General features: G+C 35.9%; 1 protein-coding gene across 2 annotated transcripts in view; it reads right to left on the bottom strand.

Moving 5' to 3' along the window:
• The window catches only part of CCDC91 (coiled-coil domain containing 91), a 291950-nt gene that overhangs the window by 39238 nt on the left and 230215 nt on the right, over positions 1–22497 (bottom strand). For both annotated transcript variants that reach the window (XM_080662857.1, XM_080662858.1), the window contains one exon: positions 10273–10386. In XM_080662857.1, the coding sequence (XP_080518983.1) occupies positions 10273–10386 (114 nt within the window). The remainder of the gene's footprint in view (positions 1–10272; positions 10387–22497) is intronic.

Below are 22497 nucleotides of genomic sequence, written 5' to 3' on the forward strand. Positions count from 1 at the left end.
AAATATATTTTTATTGATCTCAGAGAGAGGCAGGGAGAGGGAGAGAGAGATAGAAACAATCAATGATGAGAGAAAATCACTGATAGGCTCCCTCCTGCACACCCCACATTGGGGACTGAGCCCACAACCTAGGCATGTGCCAGGAATCAAACTGTGACCTCCTGGTTCACAGGTCAACACTCAACCACTGAGCCATGCTGACTAGGCTCACCTGACTTTTAAATCAGGCATGCTTGGTAGCAAGCTATTGTAAGTGATTGTGACATATGTGAAGTGAGACACGAGAAGGTTCTGACAGCAGTTGTTGCATGATCAGATCATGTACACACTCAGCAATACTTGCCTGTAGTTGGATGCCACAAGAGACTTCAGGCCATTCACTCTGTAAGCATATTTTGTTTTATAAAAGATAGTTAAAGTGTTTTATTACTATTTTTGTTGATGTTACTGTTATTATGTTTAAGAATGAAAGAAGGGTGTACTTAAGCCTTTAAGTATTAGCAAAAAGTGTATACTGATGTTGAATAGCCATGTATGGTAGTATACATTTGTCTTACTTTCTTCTTTTGGCAGTTTTTGAAAACTCTTAACACATCAGGGGGAATACTCATCGCAAGATAGAATGCGAGGGTTTTCTTAAATTCTTTTGTGCTTAGTAGGTAGGCATGTGATCAAAGTTTTCCCAATCAGGGTTTCCCCAAATTTGAAGAGTGAAACTCATGTGAGACCGTCTTTGCTGGTGAGGGTGGTGGCAGTGACTTTGGCCTTTGGGAGAAGCAGAAGTTGTGAGATGGAGTTAGTGAAGACAGGTGACAGGAGTGGGGAAGTGGACGCAACCACAGTTTTCTTTAGTGGTTGGTGGTGAAGTAATAGCAATGAGGTTTCCTCATCAGGTTTATTCTATGTCATGATTTGGGTTTTGCTTCTGGAAGCTGAGCTTCAAAGCCTCATATAAATAACTCTTAATAAATAACTCCCCTTTCTGCTTAACCAGTCATATAAATAACTCCCCTTTCTGCTTAATCATATAAATAACTCTTAATAAATATAAATAACTCTTAATAAATAACTCCCCTTTCTGCTTAAACAGTCAGAGTCAGCTTGTTTCTTAAAATTAGAAATTCAATCTGAATTTAAAAACAAAATCTATAGTTTTCAAAGACCAACAATCAGTTAAATATTTATAGGATTTTAATATGAGGTTAATCTGAAATTCTCAATAAAGGGATGCAATGATAAAAATTAGTTCTTGGGGAAAACCAATGTGAATATTGAAACCTTATGTATACTAGTAAAACTGAGGATCATGGAATCTCAAACATGGAATCTCTCAATTGAACCAGTCAATGATGACAGCAATGAATGAAAAATTGCTAGGAAATTAATATAGGAGATTAAATATCTTTAAAAAGAGAAAGAACAAGAAGAGATGTACACTGGTACATCAATTCCAGAGAAGGAACAGAAGTGCTGGCAAAATTGGTCTTGGTCACCCATTTTTAAACAATATTCCTTGTTAAAAAAAATAAATACAGTCTAACAATTTAGTCAAAGTCTGACAATTTAGTAAAAGACTAAGTCAGACATGTGACTCACCCATAATCTAGTGGATTTCATTTATAAACAGTGTGGTGATAATAAATGATGTATCTTCTTCCTCTGTTACAGGCTAGAGTTCACATATATTAAATACTTGGCCTTCCTTTAAAGAGCGAGTAAGACAGGGGCACAGAGAGGTCATGTTGGTGCATATGAATCAGCACTGAACAGGATGTCAATAAGGTATTCTCTGTTTTCACATGAGGAGAAAAATACTGTATCTCTTAGAAAATGATTTTTTTCATGCTGTTTCCAAGACACTGTTAGTTACAAACCAAATTGTTATTTTTTTCAAAGGAAAGATCTGATTGATGAGGAGATATATATAATGAAAAACAACTATAAAATAAATCAAAGAGATCAAATTTAAAAACTACCAAGTGTCTTTTAGTAGTAATACCATCTCCTTTCTATTAAAAGATATTTTGATAATAGAACAAAATAGTCATTTCAAGAGTTTCTTTTAAAAAGCACAAATGCTAACTAATTTCTTAACTGTTTATATACTTGAAAAGTAAGTAAAAAAAATGGGAAGCAACATATATTTATTAGTATTCAGGATAGTTTAAAAGAATATTAACCAATTATGCAGTAAGCCTACCGTCCTATAGACATAATTTCTATAGTCCAATTATTTAAAGTACATAGAGAAAGTTATATTTATAAATGTTTTATAAGAAACTTTATAGATATTAGTACAAAGCCAGAATTGTTATTGTTTAATTATTGCATATTTCTTACAAATGACAATTATTTCTTCTTTCTACCTAACAGACAGTATTAAGAACGAAGACCCACTAAAGTTAAGTGTCAGACTGGGGTCATACTGTTTAATAACTCTATGCTAAAATAGAATAAAATTAATTTTAAAATACTTCTGCAAGTCAACATAACTTCAAACTTAGCAAAAAGAAAGGTTTTCAACAGAAAATTTTGGGATTATGATTCAATCTTCTTAATTTTCTATGTAAAAAAACTTGTTTGTAATAATGACTTGTGTATTTAGATATATTTTAAAGGACAAAATAATTCTGACATGTTATTTTTTTAAATTCAAGTAACTGTAGAACTGATCAGAAACTAGAGTTCATTTTGGCCAAATATTGCCTTTCAATAAATAGTTTGAGATGTAAACACTCAAGAATATTGTGGCAAAATTGAATTAAATGAGTCTTTTTACAATTAAGAAATTCTGATAATGCTTTGACCATAAGACCTTTCAAGTAAAGGTGGTAATTGCATATTATTCCTCTCTAATGATCTAAATTAAAAGGATCATCTAAAATGAAGATTATTTTCCTGGAGGTGATTTAGAAAATACAGGCCATCATTCAGGTTCTTAAGAGGAAAAAAAATAATCTTTTATTACATTTGGACGAGATTTTATTTTTTAGGAATCACTGCTTGGCTGTGAGTAGCTGTTGCTTGCTGAATGTTATTCACACTTCCTCCCTCATAGGAAGCTCATGTATAACAGTCTAAACTTGTGGGATGGGTTGGAACACTTCATTCTAATCCAAGGGCCATAGGTCATTATGAACCACAAATTCTTCCTCCCTAGGGAAGTGTCAAGGGATGTGGTCTTAACCCATATCATGTGTTTTTTTCCCTACAATCTCCTTCAGTCTAAAATAAAGTTTATGGCACTAATGACTAGATTTAATATATTATAATGCCTATCTGGCAATTAGTATAAAGAGAGGAATCTATTATAGAATAGCATTAAGGAATTTCGATTTTCTACTTGTAATGAGGCATACTAAAAAAATATTTTAAAGGGCTGTGGGCCCAATGGTCTCTCTCAACTACTCACTCTGCTATCACAGCATGAAACCAGCCAAAGAACAATGCATAAATGAATGGATGTGGTAATTTCAATCAAACTTTATTTATAAAAAATAAGCAGCAAGCCGTATTTGACCCATGTGTTATAGTTTGCAATTCCTTTCTTATCTAGATGTTATAATATTCAAGGGAGTTTGAAACCAAACATAGGTTCATTTGCAGGTACCTATGTGATTCTCAAACAAATTAAATATATTTTAAAATTTTTATAGATTTTTGTGTTAAACTTTTCTTCTGTATTGTACAAGTTATATTAGTGAATTCTAAATTCATTAAGGAATTATTCATATTACATTAAGTGATATGGAAAACTTATGAGAGTCGAAGCTGCAAAATACTAGCTTTTTAATTTCACACTAAATTTGTGTATTCAATGTAATTTCCCCCCCTGGGATATAAGATAAGGCTTTACAGAGGGATTTTTAAAAACCTATCATTTAGAATACAGTACTTATAAGAAAAGAACTTTTATCACTGAAATTGATCCATTATTAATTTGAATTATTTTTTGGTTGATCATTTAAAAAGTTCTTGATTTATGTTTTGATTAGATACTAATTTTTGGTTATTATTATGATTTAGCTAACAGTACAAGTATCTTGTATTCAACTTACTAAAAAAACTTAGGATCCAATTTGAGTGTAAATTATAATTCAATTAATTAATTCATATACAAGTAGCTACTTTGACCTCTCTAAGATATGTAGACCCAATGAATAGTGTGTATTTGTAAAGATTGGTGACATCCCTATTTATTTGATAGAAAAAACTGGTAAGTGGCATTTAAAAGTAAAACATTTTTTCAATATAATTCTAATTTTAATTCTAGTACAATCTTAATTCTAAGTGTAATTCGAATATTCACAAGGAGGGTAACTGATTAAAAACTTGTTAATTGTGCTCTGGCCGGTGTTTCTCAGTGGTTAGGATGTCAGCCCGCAGACCGAAGGGTCTCTGGTTCAAATACCAGTCAAGGGCACGTACCTGGGTTTTAGGTTCAATCCCTGGCCCTGGTCAGGGAGCACGCAGGGGAAGGCAACCAATCGATTTATCTCTGTCACACTGATGTTTCTCTTTCTTTCTCCCTTCTTCCCTCCCTTCCTTCCACTCTCTCTCTCTAAAAAAAAAAAAAAAAAAAAAAAAAAAAAAATCAATGGAAAAAATTCCCTTGGGTGAGGATTAAAACAAAACAAAACAAAACTTTTTGATTGCTAATGAACAGAAAAAGGTATGTTATGATTATCTGTGATCCCACTGCATATGGAAGGGTAAAATGTAATTTATTTGAAAAGTTAGGCATTTATTTTTGTTCTTTATTTTTTTGTCTATTAAAAGTGAAAGACTGAAGGAAAAATGCAGGGGAAAAAAGTCTTCATTTCAGTCTTTTAGAGAACTTGTTAAGGGTAAGATGATGCCAAAGGAAAGAATGTTAAGGACAAAAGACATATAAAGACAGGAACTAACACAACATAAGGTTTCTTCCTTCAAAGATCTCTGAAAACTTCAAGAGGAGATTACTTCACAGACTGGAATGTAAGGCCAGTTGGAATCATGGTCTATAGGGCTGTTAAGGTGTCTAATGTTGAAAATCTCAAGTTGACTCTCTAGTTAAAAAAACTGGAGAGAAGAGAGGAAAAATTTTGTTCTGGAAAAGTGTTCTCTGATGCAAAGAGAAATCCGTCTTACAAAAAGGAAGAAGTAGAGACGAGCTGCCCTCGTTTAGTAGTTTGGAAAGAGATATGGGGATTATGAATTTGATAAAAAAAACAAAACATTTGTTTCTTCTAAATATTACTTTATAAGCTTTGAGATGTCTTATTTTTTGTGAAAAATTTCCAAACCCCCAAATTAATTTGAAACACAGAAATCAATTTTTTGGAGAAAAGAGTATATAGGTCTTAAATATATATATATGTAAAGTCTACTAATTACTTGGTGCTTTCATCAGATATTTTATCCCGTTTCCTTTTTTAGTTGTTATTGTTAACCCTCACCCAAGGATATTTATTTCCTCCATTGATATTGTAGAGAGAGTGGAAGGAAGGAGAGACATGGAGAAAGAGACACATCGATTGGTTGCCTCCCACATACGCCCTGACCAGGACCCTTCCACCAGAATTTGCTCTGTTATATATAATCTTTTGTCTAAAAGCAAAGCTCAAATAAGGACTGGCCATAAATTATTAAAAGAAAAATGATAAAAAGGGTACATCTTGATCCCAAATACACTGTTAGGATATATATGGAAAGAAGAGTTTTCTGAGAATATATCACTTCCTGAGATGTTTTATACAAACCTCATGGTAACCATACTTAAAAAAACAAAAACAAGCCATCTAGAACAGAGACATACAACATAAAAATAAAGAAAAAACTGAGGAAAAAAATCATAGAAAACCACCAAACTAAAATGGCAGACAAAAATAAAGGAAAATGAAACAATGGAGATACAGAATAATCAGAAAACTAAAAGATAAAATGGCAGTAGTACATCTTCCTGTGTCAATAATTACCCTATCTGTAAATGGTTAGAACTCACAATACAATGGCATAAAGTGCTTGGATAGTTTATAAAATAATACCCAACTATATGCTGCCTTCAAGAGAGACACATTTCAGCTTTGAAGACAAGCAGGCTTAAAGTGAATGGATAAAAGATGATCCTCCAAGCATATGTTAGCCAAAAGAAAGTGGGTACAAACATCCTTATCAAAAACAAAATAGACTTCAAGCCAAAAAAAGGTAACAAAAGACCAATATGGATATTATATAATGATAAAGGTGACAATCCATCAGGAAGACCTATTTATTAATACAATGCACCCAACATAGAAGCATCAAAATATATAAAGCAACTATTAAAAGACCTCCAGGGAGGAATTGACAGCAACACAATAATAAGATGAGACTTTAATAGCATTTACATCATCCAAAGTATAAAAGGAAACCTCAACCTTAAATGACAAATTAAACCAAATGAACTTAATAATAGAACATTCTATTAAAAAAGCATCAGAATAAACAATTTTTTCAAATGCACACAGAACATTCTCAAGGAAAGGCCATATGCTAAAAATAAAACAAGTTTCAATAAATTTAAGAAGTCTCAAATCATATCAAGTATCTTTTCTAATGACAATGGTCTGAAAATACAAATCAACTACAAAAAGAGAACTGGAAAAATCACAAGTAGATGGAGATTAACAATATGCTACTGAAAAACAATTGGTGGCTCAAGGAAGAAATCAAAGGAAATAAATAAAATGGAGACTAAAATATGATAGAAAAAATCAATAAAATTAAGAACTTGTGTTCTGAAAAGATAAACAAAATTGACAACCTTTAGCTAGACTCACTAAGAAAAAAAGAGAAATAAATAAATAAAAATCAATCAATCAATAAATAAATAAATAAAAATCAAATAAATAAAAATCAGAAACAAGAGTAGTTACAACAGATACTACAGAAATATAAAGGATCACAGCTGACTTCCATAAACAGCTATAAGCCTTCAAATGAGAAAACTTAGAGAACAGAGATAAATTCTTAGAATCATACAACCTTCCTAGACTGAATCATGAAGAAATAGAAAATATGAATAGAACAATAACTAGTAAATAGTTTAAAACAGTAATAAAAAACCTCCCGGAAAACAAAAGTTCAGAACCAGACTGCTTTATTGGTGAATTCCACTGAGCAATCAAAGGAGATTTAATACCAATCCTTCTCAACTCTTCCAAAAAATTGAAGAGAAGAAAATGCTTCCTTATTCTTTTTATGTGGTCAACATGACCCTGATACCAAAACCAGAAAAAGACAAAACACAAGAAAAATTACAAGACAGTATTTCTGATGAACATATGAGATGGGCAAAAGGAGGCTTACAGTTGTAACACAAATAAATAATACAGTAACAGACCCACACGAATATAAACAACTGATTTACAGCAAAAGATCCAATAACATACAGTGAAGAAAGGAAAATATTTTCAAAGAATGGTATTGGGGAAACTGAATAGCCACATGCTGAAAAATGAAATTAAACCACTATCTTACATCATAAATAATAAAAATATATTAAAACTTTTCTTCTATGTATTTCATAGAAGAAAACATGGGTGATAAGCTCCTTGATATCAGTCTTAGTGTGTTATTTGTAGATTTGACTTCAACAGCAAGGGAATCATAAGCAAAAAAAAAACAAAACAACAAATGGGACTACATCAAAATAACAAGCAAAGGAAAGCATCAACAAAATGATAGGCAACCTAGTGAATGGGAAAATATATTTAAAAATTGTACATCTGAAAAGGGGTTAAATATACAAACTATACAAAGAATTCAAACAACTCAACAAAACAAACAATCCAATTAAAAAATGGGTACAAAATCTGAATGTACTGATGTACTGATGGCTAACAGACACATGAAAAGATATTCAACATAACTAATACTGGGGAAATGCAAATCAAAACCTCAATTAGATATCCTCTCACACCTGTAAGAATTGCTCTCATTAAAGACAGGAAATAAGTGTTCGAGAAGACGTGAAAAAAAGGAAACCCTCATACACTGTTGGTAGGAATGTAAATTAGTACAGCCACTATGGAAAACAATATGAAGATTCCGCAAAAGAATAAATAAAGAACTACCATATGATCCAAGTATTCTGCTTCTGGGGAAAAAATCCACTAATTCAAAAAGATGTATGAACCCCTGTGTTCCTTGCAGCACTATCTACACTAATAAAAGAGAAAGATGCAAACTGACCATACCTTCACGACGCCCACCAGCCAATCAGGAGTATGCAAATTAACCCAACAAAAATGGTGGGTTAATTTGCATATGCAGGAACTGACCGCCCCAGCCGCTCGGGGCCTCTGGGCAGCGTGCGAAGGCGGAAAGGCAGCTCCGGGCTGGAGAGAAGGCAGTGCCAGCAGCCAGGGAAGGAAGGCCCATTCTTGCACCAATCTTTGTGCATCAGGCCTCTAGTTTATAATATCCAAGATACAGAAACAATCTAAGTGTCCACTGATGAGTTAATAGATAAAGAAGTAATATTCATAGCTGACTGTTGAGAATAACACAGGTTTGAATTGCTTGTGTCCACTTGTACACTAATCTTTTTCAGTCAATACTATAAATAAATTTTCTCTTCCTTATGATTTTCCTAATAATATTTTATTTTCTCTAACTTACTTTATTGTAAGAATATAGTATATAATACATATAACATATGCAATGTGATTGATCAACTATTTATGTAATCAGTAAGGCTTTCAGTCAACAATAGGATATTAGCAGATACGTTTTAGGGAGTCAGAAGTTATAAACAAATTTTTGTGCAGAATGTTAAGTGACTGTTCAAAGGTCAACTGTATAAACAATGGGATACTACTGAGCCATAATAAAGTCTTGCCATTTGCATCAACATAGATGAACCTTGAAGGTATTATGCTAAGTAAAATAATTCAGATAAATTCAAATACCATATGATTTCACTTATGTGGAAAGAGAAAAGCAAAACAAAGTAAGACAAATGGAGAGGCAGACAACAGATTGGTGGTTCCTAGTGGGAAAGAGAGGTGGAGGGAGGGTGAAATGGATAAAGCGGGTCAATTTTATGGTCATGGATGGAAATTAGACTTTTGGTGGTGAACTCGTATTATATAGACATATTGAATTATAATATTTTATACCTAAAATTTATGTAATGTTATAAACCAATTAGAGGCCCGGTGTATGAAATTCGTGCATGGACGTGGGGAGTGTGTTACTCAGCCCAGCCTGCACCCTCTCCAATCTGGGACCTCTAAAGGGATGTCCGACTGCCCGTTTAGGTCTGATCCCACTAAGATCGGGCCTAAACGGACATTCGGACATCCCTCTCACAATCCAGGACTCCTGGCTCCCAACCACTCGCCTGCCTCCCTGCCTGATTGCCCCTAACCGCTTCTGCCTGCCAGCCTGGTCACCCCCTAACCACTCCCCTGCCAGCCTGATTGCCCCCAACTACCCTCCCCTGCAGGTCGGGTCCCCCCAAACTGCCCTCCCCTGCCAGCCCCGTCACCCTTAACAGCCCTCCCCTGCCAGCCTGGTCGCCCCTAACTGCTCTCCCCTGCTGGCCTGGCTGCCCCCAACTTCCCTCCCCTACAGGCCTGGTTACCTCCTACTGCCCTCCACTGCAGGCCTGGTCTCCCCCAACTGCCCTCCCCTGCCAGCCTGGCCATCCCTAACTGTCCTCCCCTGCCGGCCTGGTCACCCCCAACTGCCCTCTCCTGCAGGCCTGGTCCCCTCCAACTGCTCTCCCCTGCAGGCCTGGTCACCCCCAACTGCCCTCCCCTGCCAGCCTGGTCACCCCAACTGCCCTCCCCTGCAGGCCTGGTTGCCCCTAACTGCCCTCCCCTGCTGTCCTGATTGCCCACAACTGCCCTCCCTTGCTGGCCATCTTGTGGTGGCCATCTTGTATTCACATGGGGACAGCCATCTTTGACCACAGAGAGGTGGCCATCTTGTGTGTTGGAGTGATGTTCAATTTGCATATTACCTCTTTGTTATATAGGATGTTACCTTAAAAAATAATCTAAAACTACCATCGTTCCTCATGAGTGTAAAGTTAAAATGGTGGCAAGAAATTATTGTGTTGCTTTTTTGTTGACATGTGGATTTATGTCTATAGATATAACTATTAGAATATATCACTATATCAGAAAATAATCATAGATAGATTATTCCTAAATTAGATAACAAAGGACATTTTAAATATGTATAGAAGCGCCTGCTTCTGTTTATGGAAGCACAAATCAGAACTTTTCAGGAGAAACTTACCCTTTTCTGTTCTTTTATGTACTCGATCAATTCATCTCGTGATCTTTTTACTGCCTCTTCCACAGCCTTTTCACTGCGCTTTTGCTCCTCCATTATTGCAGCCTTAACTGTTTCCTGTTTGTGGGAGGAGGAAAACAAGTCATGAAATGCACTATGACAAAATTTGTGTCCATTTTATACCAACTAGAAATCCTCTTCAATGGTTTGAGCTCATTCTGTGCAAAATGTGTCTTTAAATAGGACTAGGAACTGACAAAATATTTTGAGATCTGTTATAGATTCCACAGAATGCACTTTTCTAAACTGAGTGAAAGGGAAAGCAATGGAATGAGCCATTTATTGCAGGGAGCGCCTGACAGACTCCAATGGCTTCCTTACCAACCTTTCATTTGATGTTTACATGATTGATTGCCTTCCTGTACTTTGCACTATCCACATAAGACTTCCAACTTGTGTTTATTCTTCCAAGAACACCCTAATGCTCTAGCTGTTTTATTCACGTTTAATTTTCCCATCATACAATAATCAAGTGTGGTCTGGGTGGTAAGATTTACAGCTCGTTTGGTCCTCCTGCCAGGTTAAGATGTTGAGAGCTGGACACCATGAATAAGAGGTAAAAATTCCACCCTCTGTGCTAATATTTGAAATGAGAAATCTAGGGAGAAAATTGTACACCCCATTTTACTGAAATAATAATCAGGTACCCACCATATTTCAGAATTTCAGAAAAGGAGAAAAAAGGCTAAAATTTTGAAAAAAAAATATAATACTTCTCAAACAGTGGTAATATTTAATGCTAAAATATTGTTTCATGATTGGATAAATGTCACAAAACAAACTTCCTTAACTTCTATTTATCTATATAGGTAGCATCCTTTTTTTTTTTTTTTTTTTTTTTGGAAAGGCAATGACAAAACGTCTTAAAATTTCTCAGTAACATTTCCTTCATTTTGTAGTTTTTCCAATTAATTTTAGACATGTATATATAACTTAGAAAATATAAAATATTAACAATTTCCTATTCTGAATATATTTACTGTAGAAAATTTGAAAGTACAGAAAATATGAACACAAAACAACACACATATACACCTCATAGTTGGGTAAAAAAGGATGGGGAGAAAACTGTAAATACTATTTTCTACAGTAAAAACTGGCATTTTTCAGTTAAAATAGATTTTGAATATTTTTAAGCCAGTATATATTCTTTGATAATATGATGTACACTGAGTGGCCAGATTATTATGATCTCTGAATGCATAATAATCTGGCCACTCAGTGTATATCCTATAAAATAAAAGGCTAATATGCAAATTGTCCCCTCGACCAGGAGTTCGACCAGCAGGCAGGTCAGCTAACTGCCCATGTTCCCTCCCCCTGGCCAGACTGGCCAGACCCCACCCATGCACGAATTCATGCACCAGGCCTCTAATATATGTGTGTGTGTGTGTGTGTGTGTGTGTGTGTGTGTATCTATATATCTATATATATATATATACACACTTACACATAGATATGCACACTGAGTGGCCAGATTATTATGTGTTCAGAGATCATCATAATCTGGCCACTCAGTGTATATTCCATTTCAGGGATACATAACTTATTTCACCAATTGTTACTCATGGATATTTTGGTTGTTTTTTAATAGAATAAAGCAGTGATGAGCATTCATATATTTATCTTTGTGATGCATGCTATATATTTTCTTAGGATCACTTCAAGAAGTAGAATCATTTTGGCTACAGGATATAATAGCTGTCACAGCTTTTGACATTTTGTTTAAATTTTTTTCCCATAAGAAGGCCATGAGAGTGGCTGTTTTTTTTGTATCCTTGGTTACATTTAGGCTTACCAGATTTTGAGGAAGAATGACATCTAATTACATTCTGCATTTTAAAAAGATTATCATGTGATATTCAACATTTTCATAGGAATATTGGAAATATATACATTATCTCATCATTTGCTTGATCATGTCTTCTTCCCACTTTTAATATTGCTATCATCTTAATTTTGCTGATTTCTTTCCTAATTGAGTAAAAAAAATCTGAAAATCCCTCTAATGGTGACTTTAAAAATTAGTATTTTATTTTCAACATGCTTTAGTTCCACTGATAAATGATAAAACACTCAGCTGCTTCCATAATTATATTTAAAAGGTTGAAAAACTATAGTAATTTTTAAAAGAAATAAATGAGGACAAGTAAGATTACTTAAAAGCATCTACAATTAAAATTCCTGTTGGTTTCATAGTTGATAATTTGGAACTTAAAAATTTTCAGATTTTTATAAGGCAAACAATATTGCATATATTAATAAGGCCATCAAATCACATCACATTAATAGTTCTGAAATGAATATTCACACTATATGGGTAAATTAAAAATATAAATAGCTTCACATCAGTTCAGGTCAGGTTTTTGCCAATAGCTGAGTTACAAAAATCCTTAGTTTTCAGAATGTTTAGAATTTTAGAACTGCAGGTAAGGATTGTAGACTTGGATTACCTATATATATATAAAACTCTAATATGCAAATAGATCAAATGGTGGGACAACCATCCGGTCGCTATGACGTGTGCTGACCACCAGGGGGCGCGCACAGAACATGGCGGTCGTTGGCCGTGGTGGGATGGTGGAGTAGGTGAGCAGGGGCGCCAGACCAAGGGGGGGGGGGGGGCGCCGGTTGCTGTCATCGGGGCGAGCCTCTAGTGGTTACTAAAAATTCTTTGCTCCCATACACTGCAGTCCCGCCTGGTGCTTGCACCTGCTGCTGGTGCCAGCCCCGCTCGCACCTGCTGCCAGCACTGGAGCCACCGCTTGCACCTGCGGCTGGCACTGGCCCCACTTGTACCTGCTGCTGGCTCTGCCCCCAATGGCTCCACAATGTCAGCGGGTGCGAGTGGGGCAGGCACCATTAGTGTGTGGGAGCGGCGGCAGTGGGAGCGGGGCTGCCAGCAGACAGGGGACCAGGGGCCACAGAGGAAGGTGCCGGGCGGGGGCACGGAGGATGGGCCGAGACCGCCCCTATGCCCACTGCAGCCTCGTGGCCCACAGTTCCTTTCAAGGTGCATGAATTCCTGCACTGGGCCCCTAGTTTGAAAAGAAAAGATCTGTCCTCTATTAAATGTCAAAGCAAATGTTCAATTTATTTTTTATTTTTTTAATTTATTTTCAAATATACATTTTTGTTGATTTCAGAGAAGAAAGGGAGAGGGAGAGAGAGATAGAAACACCAATGATGAGAGAGAATGATCTATTGGTTGCCTTCTGCACATCCCCTACTGGGGATCGAGCCCACAACCCAGGCATATGCCCTTGACCAGAATCGAACCCAGGACCCTTCAGTCCGCAGGCCGATGCTCTATCCCCTGAACCAAACTATCTAGGACAGCAAATGCTCAATTTAAATAAAAAGAATACATCCAGAAAAAATATGAAACATTTACTAATATATTCTTCAAGCTGACATTTTTTGGGTGGGTGAGAGTTTCTGCTACATGCTCATCTGTCACATTTTTTAGATCTTCCTCTCCTCTAATTTCTGAGTTGACAAATAACCATTTACAAAGAAAGTTGTTCTTGATTCTCTTCTCTCAAATGGGTGTTAGGTGAGAGTCAAGTTTTTGAAGTCTGTCCTTAAAGAGTACTTGTCAATAAATAAATTCCTTTAAATATTAGAGGCCCGGTGCACAACATTTGTGCACTGGGGGATGGGGGGTCCACAGCCCGTTCTGCACCCTCTCACAGTCCAGGACCCCTCTGGTGATATCCGCCTAAGCCTCCAGTCAGACAGCCCTCTCGCAGTCCGGGGCTCTCGCAGTCCGGGGCTCTTGCAGTCTAGGACCCCGCACTCCTTATCACCTTCCTGCAGCAGTGGCGGGAGAGACTCCCACCACCACCGCTGCGCTCGCCAGCTGTGAGCCCGGCTTCTGGCTGAGCAGGGCTCCTTCTTTGGGAGTGCACTGACAACCGGGGGGGGGGGGGGGGGGGGCAGCTCCTGCATTGAGTGTCTGCCCCCTGGCGGTCAGTGAACATCATAGTGACCGGTTTTATTATATAGGATGATACAAAAGGAAAATTTAAGTCTTCCATTTTCTTTTCTTTTTTAAAATATTTTTCTTTGATTTTTAGAGAGAGGAAGGGAAAGGGAGAGAGAAAGATGAGAGAAACATTAATGCGAGATCTGCTGCCTCCTGCATGTCCCTTACTGGGGATCTAAACCACAACGTAGGCATGTGGAATTGAACCAGCAACCTTTTGGTGCACAGGACAATACCCAACCAACTGAACCACACTGGCCAAGCCTGGAAAAGCCTTCCATTTTCTAAATTAAACCAATTTCTGGATTGGAGATAAATAATTTTGTGCACATTTATACAAGTGCCTGTGAATATCTGCCTGCATGCTTTACTGAATTTCATGAATGAACTATATTGTCCCAATGAGTCTTAGTCCAAAATAAAATATACCTCACAAGGAATGAAGATTTGACACAATGAGCATATTCAAATAGGCAATTCTGAAAGACTATATTTCAGAGTATTTCAGTAATGGCCACACCATTGGTATACTGGAACATGGTATATTATCTAAGGAAAGGTTTCTCAACCTCAGCACTATTGACAATTTTTTGTTGGGGCTGGAGGTGGGGTGCCTTGTGCTAAATAGCATATTTGGCATTTACTCAGGAGATCACCACCAGTTGAGAAGCACTGCTCTAAAGTAGTTTGGAGGGAAAAACATCCATTTGCATATATTTTATGGTTTATTTATTAAAAATGTTTAGTTACATTTCTAAACATATACTAAATCTTTTTTCTAAAAATATATGTAAGAAATCATATAGTGGGAGGTAATCAACCAAAGACCTTATCTATAATAATAAAAGCATAATATGATAATTAGACCAGGCAGCTGGACGTCCTTTTGGACCACCTTCCGGACAAAGCTGGGGCTGTGAGGGCTGAGGCAAGCCACTGCAGCTGCGAGGGCCGAGCCCCTTAGACGAATTTCGTGCATCTGGCCTCTAGTATGTACATATGCATAATCCATGGATACAGATAATAGAGTGGTGAAGGCCTGGGGCAGGAGGTGGGGGCGGGCTAGAGGGAGGTCAATGGGGGGAAAACAGGGGACATGTGTAATACTTTCAACTATAAAGATTAATAAAAGAAAATATTAAAAATTATTACATAGCTAGTTTTAAGTATGGAAAAGAGTTTTACATACTAATTTTTTTTAAAAGTGAATGACTGGAATCAGTTTCTATACTGTTACAATTAAACAAGTCATGATAAATGTCATTTAGGGCTAAAAGCTTACAAGATTTCTTAATTTCTCTTTATTGCTTGAAGTATAGTTAGGCTTTAGTAACCATTAAATCTACCATGCATTTCAATAATCACATGATCCTGAACAAGTAAATAGTTAGTGATTATTTGTTTTTATCAGTATATTTTAGTTAAGGATTGTAAACACAAATTATTTATAGGCCAAATCTCAGCAATCAACTCAATTCTGGTCTATAGACTATAATCCATTGTAGACTGTAATCCATTTTCTGGGGCAACTGTGTGCTTTAGTAATTTTTTGTTTCTATACACAGTATTCATATTATCTAATTGTGTATTATATAAAAAATTTCACATAGTTGTGACAGTGCACCTTAGAAAATGAGTATTGGAATTTCAAGTAGTCCAACCGCTTTATATGAATCCTTGCACTGGGCCTCTAGTATACATACAAGATCTCTGGTTAATCTCTTCCTGCCCCCGACCCCCTTTCCCTCTGAGATTTGTCAATCTATTCCATGTTTCCATGCCGCTGATTCTATTTTATTCACCAGTTTATTTTGTTCATTAGATTTCTTATTCATTTGTTTTAATAGATATGTATTTATTACCATTTTATTATTCATATTTTTTCTCTTTCTTCTTTTTCCTCTTAAAGAATAACCTTCAACATCGCATGTAATACTGGTTTGGTGGTGATTAACTCCTTTAGCTTTTTCTTGTCTGTGAAGCTATTTATCTGACCTTCAATTCTAAGTGATACCTTTGCTGGGTAGACTAATATTGGTTGTTTGTCCCAGATAAAAGGTTACTGGTTGTAGGTCCTTGCTATTCAGCACTTTGAGTATTTCTTGCCACTCCCTTCTGGCCTGCAAAGTTTCTATTGAGAAATCAGCTGACAGTAGTATGGGCGTTCCCTTGTAGGTAACTGCTTTTGCTGCTTTTAAGATTCTCTTTGTCTTTAACCCTTGGCATGTTAATTATGATGTGTCTTGGTGTGGGCCTCTTTGGGTTCCTCTTGTTTGGGACTCTGCACTTCCTAGACCTGTAAGTCTATTTCTTTCACTCAAGGATCTTAATGAGAGCTGGGGTTGATTTGGCTACTATTACTAGAATAGAATCAGATAGAATAGCCTGTTTCTCCTTCCTGTGGTCTCCCGTTCTCCAGCAGACTAGCTCAGGATTTTTCACATAGTTGCTGGACAGAGTTGCAAAAGAGCAAAAGAATGTAAGGTCTCTTAAGATTTGGGTTCAGAAATGATACAGTGTTACTAAAGCCACATTATATTGGCCTGAGCAAATGTGTGCTATCAATTGATTTCCAAATTCTAATTGTCTAAATATCTACTCAATATTTTCAAAGGTATCAGAAATTCTATTATGTTTATCTTCTTGGAGACGTATCTCCAAACTGGATTTGCTGTTCTCTAGCTGTTATATAGCTGTTTATTTTGGGATCTCCCTCATCCATACTTCTGGGTATTCATTCACTATACCTCTCTTAAATATTCCCTCCAGTTTTCTAAATACCATTGGGATTCTTCTTTTTTGGCTTACTCCTTTGTTTTGATAAAGAACATCCCTCCATATTTCTAAGAAAGGCACACGGAAAGTAAAATTTTAATATATCCTTTGTCTGAAAAATGCCTTTATTCTGCTCTCGCATTTGATTTATAGTTCGGTTAAGTGTGGATTTCCAGCTTGGAAATTTTTGCAGTTTTAAAGGTTGTTGAGTCTGATTACATTCTGATTTCCTTATCACTTGCATAACTTTTTCTTCTATAAGAACATTTATGTATTTAGCCCTCTTTCTCAAAATATTCTTGACAAACCTAAATAGGCCTATCTAGAAATTGTAGGCCTATCTAGAAATTCTTATCTTACAACCCTAAAGCTCATATCCTTCAATTCTGCGAGATTTTACTTTAAAGTAATAGTAATAATGATTATAAATTATTTCTGCAATCTATTTAATGTTTTAGTTCCCCAAATCCTATTATTCAGCTAATCAACCACCTGGGTCAAGTACCTGCTTTTCTGATCTTTACACTCCTGTTTTCTATTTCTTTGTATTTTTACACCATATTTTAAATTTCTAATGTTTTCATTTGACGTAAAAATAGCATCCCTTTCCTGATTCATAGATGTAAAATCTTCTCTTACCTTGGAGGAAATTAATAATTTTTTTAACGTTTCATATCTCCACAGCATCTGTTTTATTCTCTCCTTTTCATAAGAACGTGACTGTTCTACTTGACTACTTGCTCATGGTTAAAGAGTAGAGCCCAAAAGTGCTGAGTAACATCTCTGTGCTTGCAGCTGTGGTTTATGGACTGTGATCTCAACAGCAGAATAATCTGGCTGGGTTGTTTCCTTGGGGCAATTTTGATACCAATATGTTTAGGTCTTTTTTCTTGAGCTGTCTAGATTCCTCAGAAAAGAATCTTCCAATTTCCTGTCTGGTTGTCAGCACTCTGAGAGCTGGGATGGGGAAAATCGCGAAGGTTCTCAACAAACAGCATAAAACTTTTCACCTTGCTCTCCTCCCAACCCCATTTCATTATAGCACCTTTGCCTTCAACTGTGCCTAGTGATCCCTGGTCCAGAGATTCTGCATTTTATTTTTGTTCCCCGAGAATCTCAGTATTCTGCCAGGATTGGAAAAAATGAGTGGGGATCTAATCACTTATTAAACAGATGTTTTGTTTAAACTTTCCTTCCATATGAAGCTTCATCTTCATTCTCACTTCCAGAGGTACCCGATGCCACAAACTAGGAAGCCTTTGGAGTTTGTACAATGTATATTGATATTCTCAGTTCTAGCTTTCGGTTCCATTTCAGATTTTTATTTTAGTGGGGTTTTAGAAGGGAGTAGATAAAAATGAGTATTCTATCTGTTCTTTTTAACTAGATATATTTAAGAAAAAGTAAATCTAACTTTATTATGAAACAATTTTATATTTACAGAACACTTGCAAAGATAGTATAGGAGTTCTCAGATACCTTTAATCTAGCTTCCCTTAATATTATAAAATAATATTAAAGAGACTACAGATTTTACTTGTATTTCACAAAGTTTTCCCTAATATTTTTTTTTTCTGTCCAGGATTAATCTAGGGTAAAACACTGTACTCAGACATCATATCTCATTAATCTCCTCTAATCTATGACAGTCTTCAGTCTTTCCTTCTTATGACACTGATACTTATGAAGAGTGCTTTTCAGGTTTTTGATGGAATTTGGATTTGTCTCTCTTTTCCCCCTCATAATTAGACTGGGGTATGGATTTTGGCAAAGAATCCTAAAAATGAAGCACGCTTCTCACTATATGAGATGGTACGTGGCATTAAACATAATTTATCACAGGAGATGCTAACATTGGTCATTTTGTTAAAGTGGTGCCTGCCAGATTTTTCTAGTGTAAAATTAACATAGTTTCCCTTTCTACAATACATTAATTTGAAACAAACTCAGTCCAGCAAATACTCAAGGGGAGGTAAATTAAGTTCCATCTATTGGAGAGGGGTTATCTACATTTACTTTTTATAGAGGCATGAATGTTTTTAAACTACAGATAGTTTATTCTATAGCTACAGAAGTATTCAGCATTTCTAATTCTTCTTGCATCAAATTTGAAATTTATGTTTTTCTTGGAAGTTTTTCATTTAATCTAAGCTTTACAATTGATTGATATTATTATCAACACTGCTTATGTAACTGTAAATTTGAATAGCATCTACATTAGGTCCCTTTAGTCATTCCTCTAATAGTATTAATAACATCCCTCTTTCTTCATCAATCTTGTCAAAGATTTCTGAATTTTATGTGTTTTAAAAAATGAAGTACAGTATTTTGGAACTTTCCTATTTCATAGATATCTTTCATAACTGTTATTTCTTTGTATTTCTGTGGATTATTCTATCCTTCTTTTCTAATTTCCTTAATAAATTGGAAATGTTAGCCCATTATTTTCCAGGCTTATCTATTTTGTAATATAGGTACTTAAGGCTATGATTTTCTCTGAAGTACCACTTTAGATACTTCTCACAAGTTTTTTTTTTTTTAAATTCTTTATTATTTCAAGTATTACATATAGTATTATATATGTCTCCTTTTTCCCCTATTGACCTCCCCCGGGCCACTTCCACCCACCCTAGTGTCTGTGTCCATTGGTTACATGCATACAAGTCCTTCCCTTCCTTCCCTCAGAGGTTTGACGGTCTGTTTGATGCTTCTATGTCTCTGGATCTACTTTTGTTCATCAGTTTATGTTGTTCATTATATTCCACAAATGAGTGAGATCATGTGATATTTATCTTTCTCCAACTGGCATATTTCGCTTAGCATAATGCTGTCCATGTCCATCCATGTGTTGCAAACGGTAAGAGTTCTTTCTTTTTTTACAGCAGCATAGTATTCCATTGTGTAGATGTACCACCGCTTTTTAATCCACTCATCTCTTGTTGGGCACTTAGGCTGTTTCCAAATCTTACCTATTGTAAATTGTGCTACTATGAACATAGGGGTGGATATGTCCTTTCTGATTGGTGTTTCTGATTTCTTGGAATATATTCCTAGAAGTGGGATTACTGGGTCAAATGGGAGTTCCCATTTTTTAATTTTTTGAGGAAACTCAATACTGTTTTCCATAGTGGCTGCACCAGTCTGCCTTCCCACCAGCAGTGCACAAGGGTTCCTTTTTCTCCACATCTTTGCCAGCACTTGTTTGTTGATTTGATAATGATAGCCATTCTGACATGATAGCCATTCTGGTGTGAGATGGTACCTCATTGTCATTTTGATTTGCATCTCTTGGATGATACTTAGTGACTTTGAGCATGTTTTGATAAGTCTCTTGGCCTTCTGTATGTCTGCTTTTGAAAAGTGTCTATTTAAATCCTTTGCCCACTTTTTTTATTAGATTGCTTATCTTCCTTTTGTTAAGATGTTTAAGTTCCCTATAAATTTTGGAGATTAGGCCCTTATCAGAGATAACATTGGCAAATATGTTCTCCCATGCAGTGGGCTTTCTTTTTGTTTTGTTGATAGATTCTTTTGCTGTGCAGAAGCTTTTTATTTTGATGTAGTCCCATTTGTTTATTTTCTCCTTAGTTCCCATTGCCCTTAGAGTTGTATTGGTAAGGATACTGTTATGACATATGTCTGATATTTTGCTTCCTATGAATGCTAAGATTTTTATGGTTTCCCGACTTATGTTTAAGTCCTTTATCCATTTTGAGCTTATTTTTGTGTATGGTGTAAGTTGGTGCCTAGTTTCATTTTTTGCATGTATCTGTCCAATTTTCCCAACACCATTTATTGAAAAGACTGTCTTGACTCCATTGTATGCTCATGCTTCCTTTGTCAAATATTAACTGAGCATAATGGCTTGGGTCGATTTCTGGATTCTCTGTTCTGTTCCATGGGTCTATACATCTGTTCTTGTACCAGTACCTGGTAGTTCTGAGAACAGTGGCTTTGTAATATAGCTTGATATCTGGTATTGTGATCCCTCCAACTTTGTTATTCTTTCTCAAGATTGCTGCAGCTATTTGTGGTCTTTTTTAAATTCCACATGAATTTTTGGAGAGTTTGTTCTAGGTCTGTTGCTATGCTGGAGGCTAATTCCAGCAGGTCATAAATGTAAGAAGTTCATCAAAAGGTTGATGGAACTTGGGGCTACAGCAGGGCTGAAGATTTACATATTATTGCCTGCTGCCAGACAGCTGAGGGCAGTTCCCCCAACCTGATAAACTTTTACTGTTTACCAAACCTTACCTTTGATATGTATATCTGCTTTGCTTTAGGGCAAAATGTGTTAATGAAAAGCTAGAGGTCCAGATATTCAGAGAGCTTAGTCACTAGAACTGACTTTCCCCCATGCCTTCCAAATTCATATTTCTTCTCTAGCCTCTTCATTCATTTATGCACAGCCCCTTTTCCAGATTCCTGAACACTAGTAGATGCTGAGAAAGACCCCGGCAATCTGTGTAATATGCTGTTGGTATTTTAATGGGGATTGCATTAAATCTATAAACTGCTTTGGGTAATATGGACATTTTAATGATGTTTATTTTACCAATCCATGAACATGGTATAATCTTCCATTTGTTTATATATTCCTCTATCTCTTTTTTCAATGTCCGGTAGTGTTTGGACTACAGGTCTTTTACCACCTTAGTGAAACTTATTCCTAGGTATCTTAATTTTTTTGGTGAAATGGTAAATGTGATTTGTTTGTTTGTTTCTCTTTCTGTGAGTTCATTTATTGGTGTACAAAAAAGCATAGATTTTTGGGTGTTAATTTTGTATCCTGATACATTGCAGAATTTATTTACTAAATCTAGTGATTTTTTTATGGAGTCTTTAGGATTTTCTATGTACAATTATCATGTCATTTGCAAATAATGACAGTTTTACTTCTTTTCCAATTTGGATGCCTTTTATTTCTTCTTCTTATCTGATCGCTATGGCTAGCATGTCCAGTAATATGTTGAACAGGAATGATGAGAGTGGGCATCCCTGTCTTGTTTCCGTTTGTAGGGGAAATGGTTTTAGTTTGTCCACTGAATGAGGTTGGCTGTAGGTTTGTCATATAAAGCTTTTATGATCCATCTATTCCCACTTTGCTGAGAGTTTTTATCAAGAAAGGGTGTTAGGTTTTGTCAAATGATTTTTCTGCATTCATTGATATGATTATGTGATTTTTGTCTCAATTTGTTTATTTGATTTATCACATTTATTGATTTGAGAATATTGTACCATCCTTGCATCCCTGGAATAAATCCCACTTGGTCATGGTGAATGATCTTTCTAACGTAATGCTGGATCCGATTTTCTAGAATTTTGTTGAGGATTTTAGCATCTATGTTCATCAGAGTTATTGGCCTGTAATTCTCTTTCTTTGTAGTGTCTTTTTCTGGTTTTGG

The sequence above is a fragment of the Plecotus auritus genome (assembly GCF_963455305.1).
Source record: "Plecotus auritus genome assembly, chromosome: 3".
Classification (NCBI taxonomy): Eukaryota; Metazoa; Chordata; class Mammalia; order Chiroptera; family Vespertilionidae; genus Plecotus; species Plecotus auritus.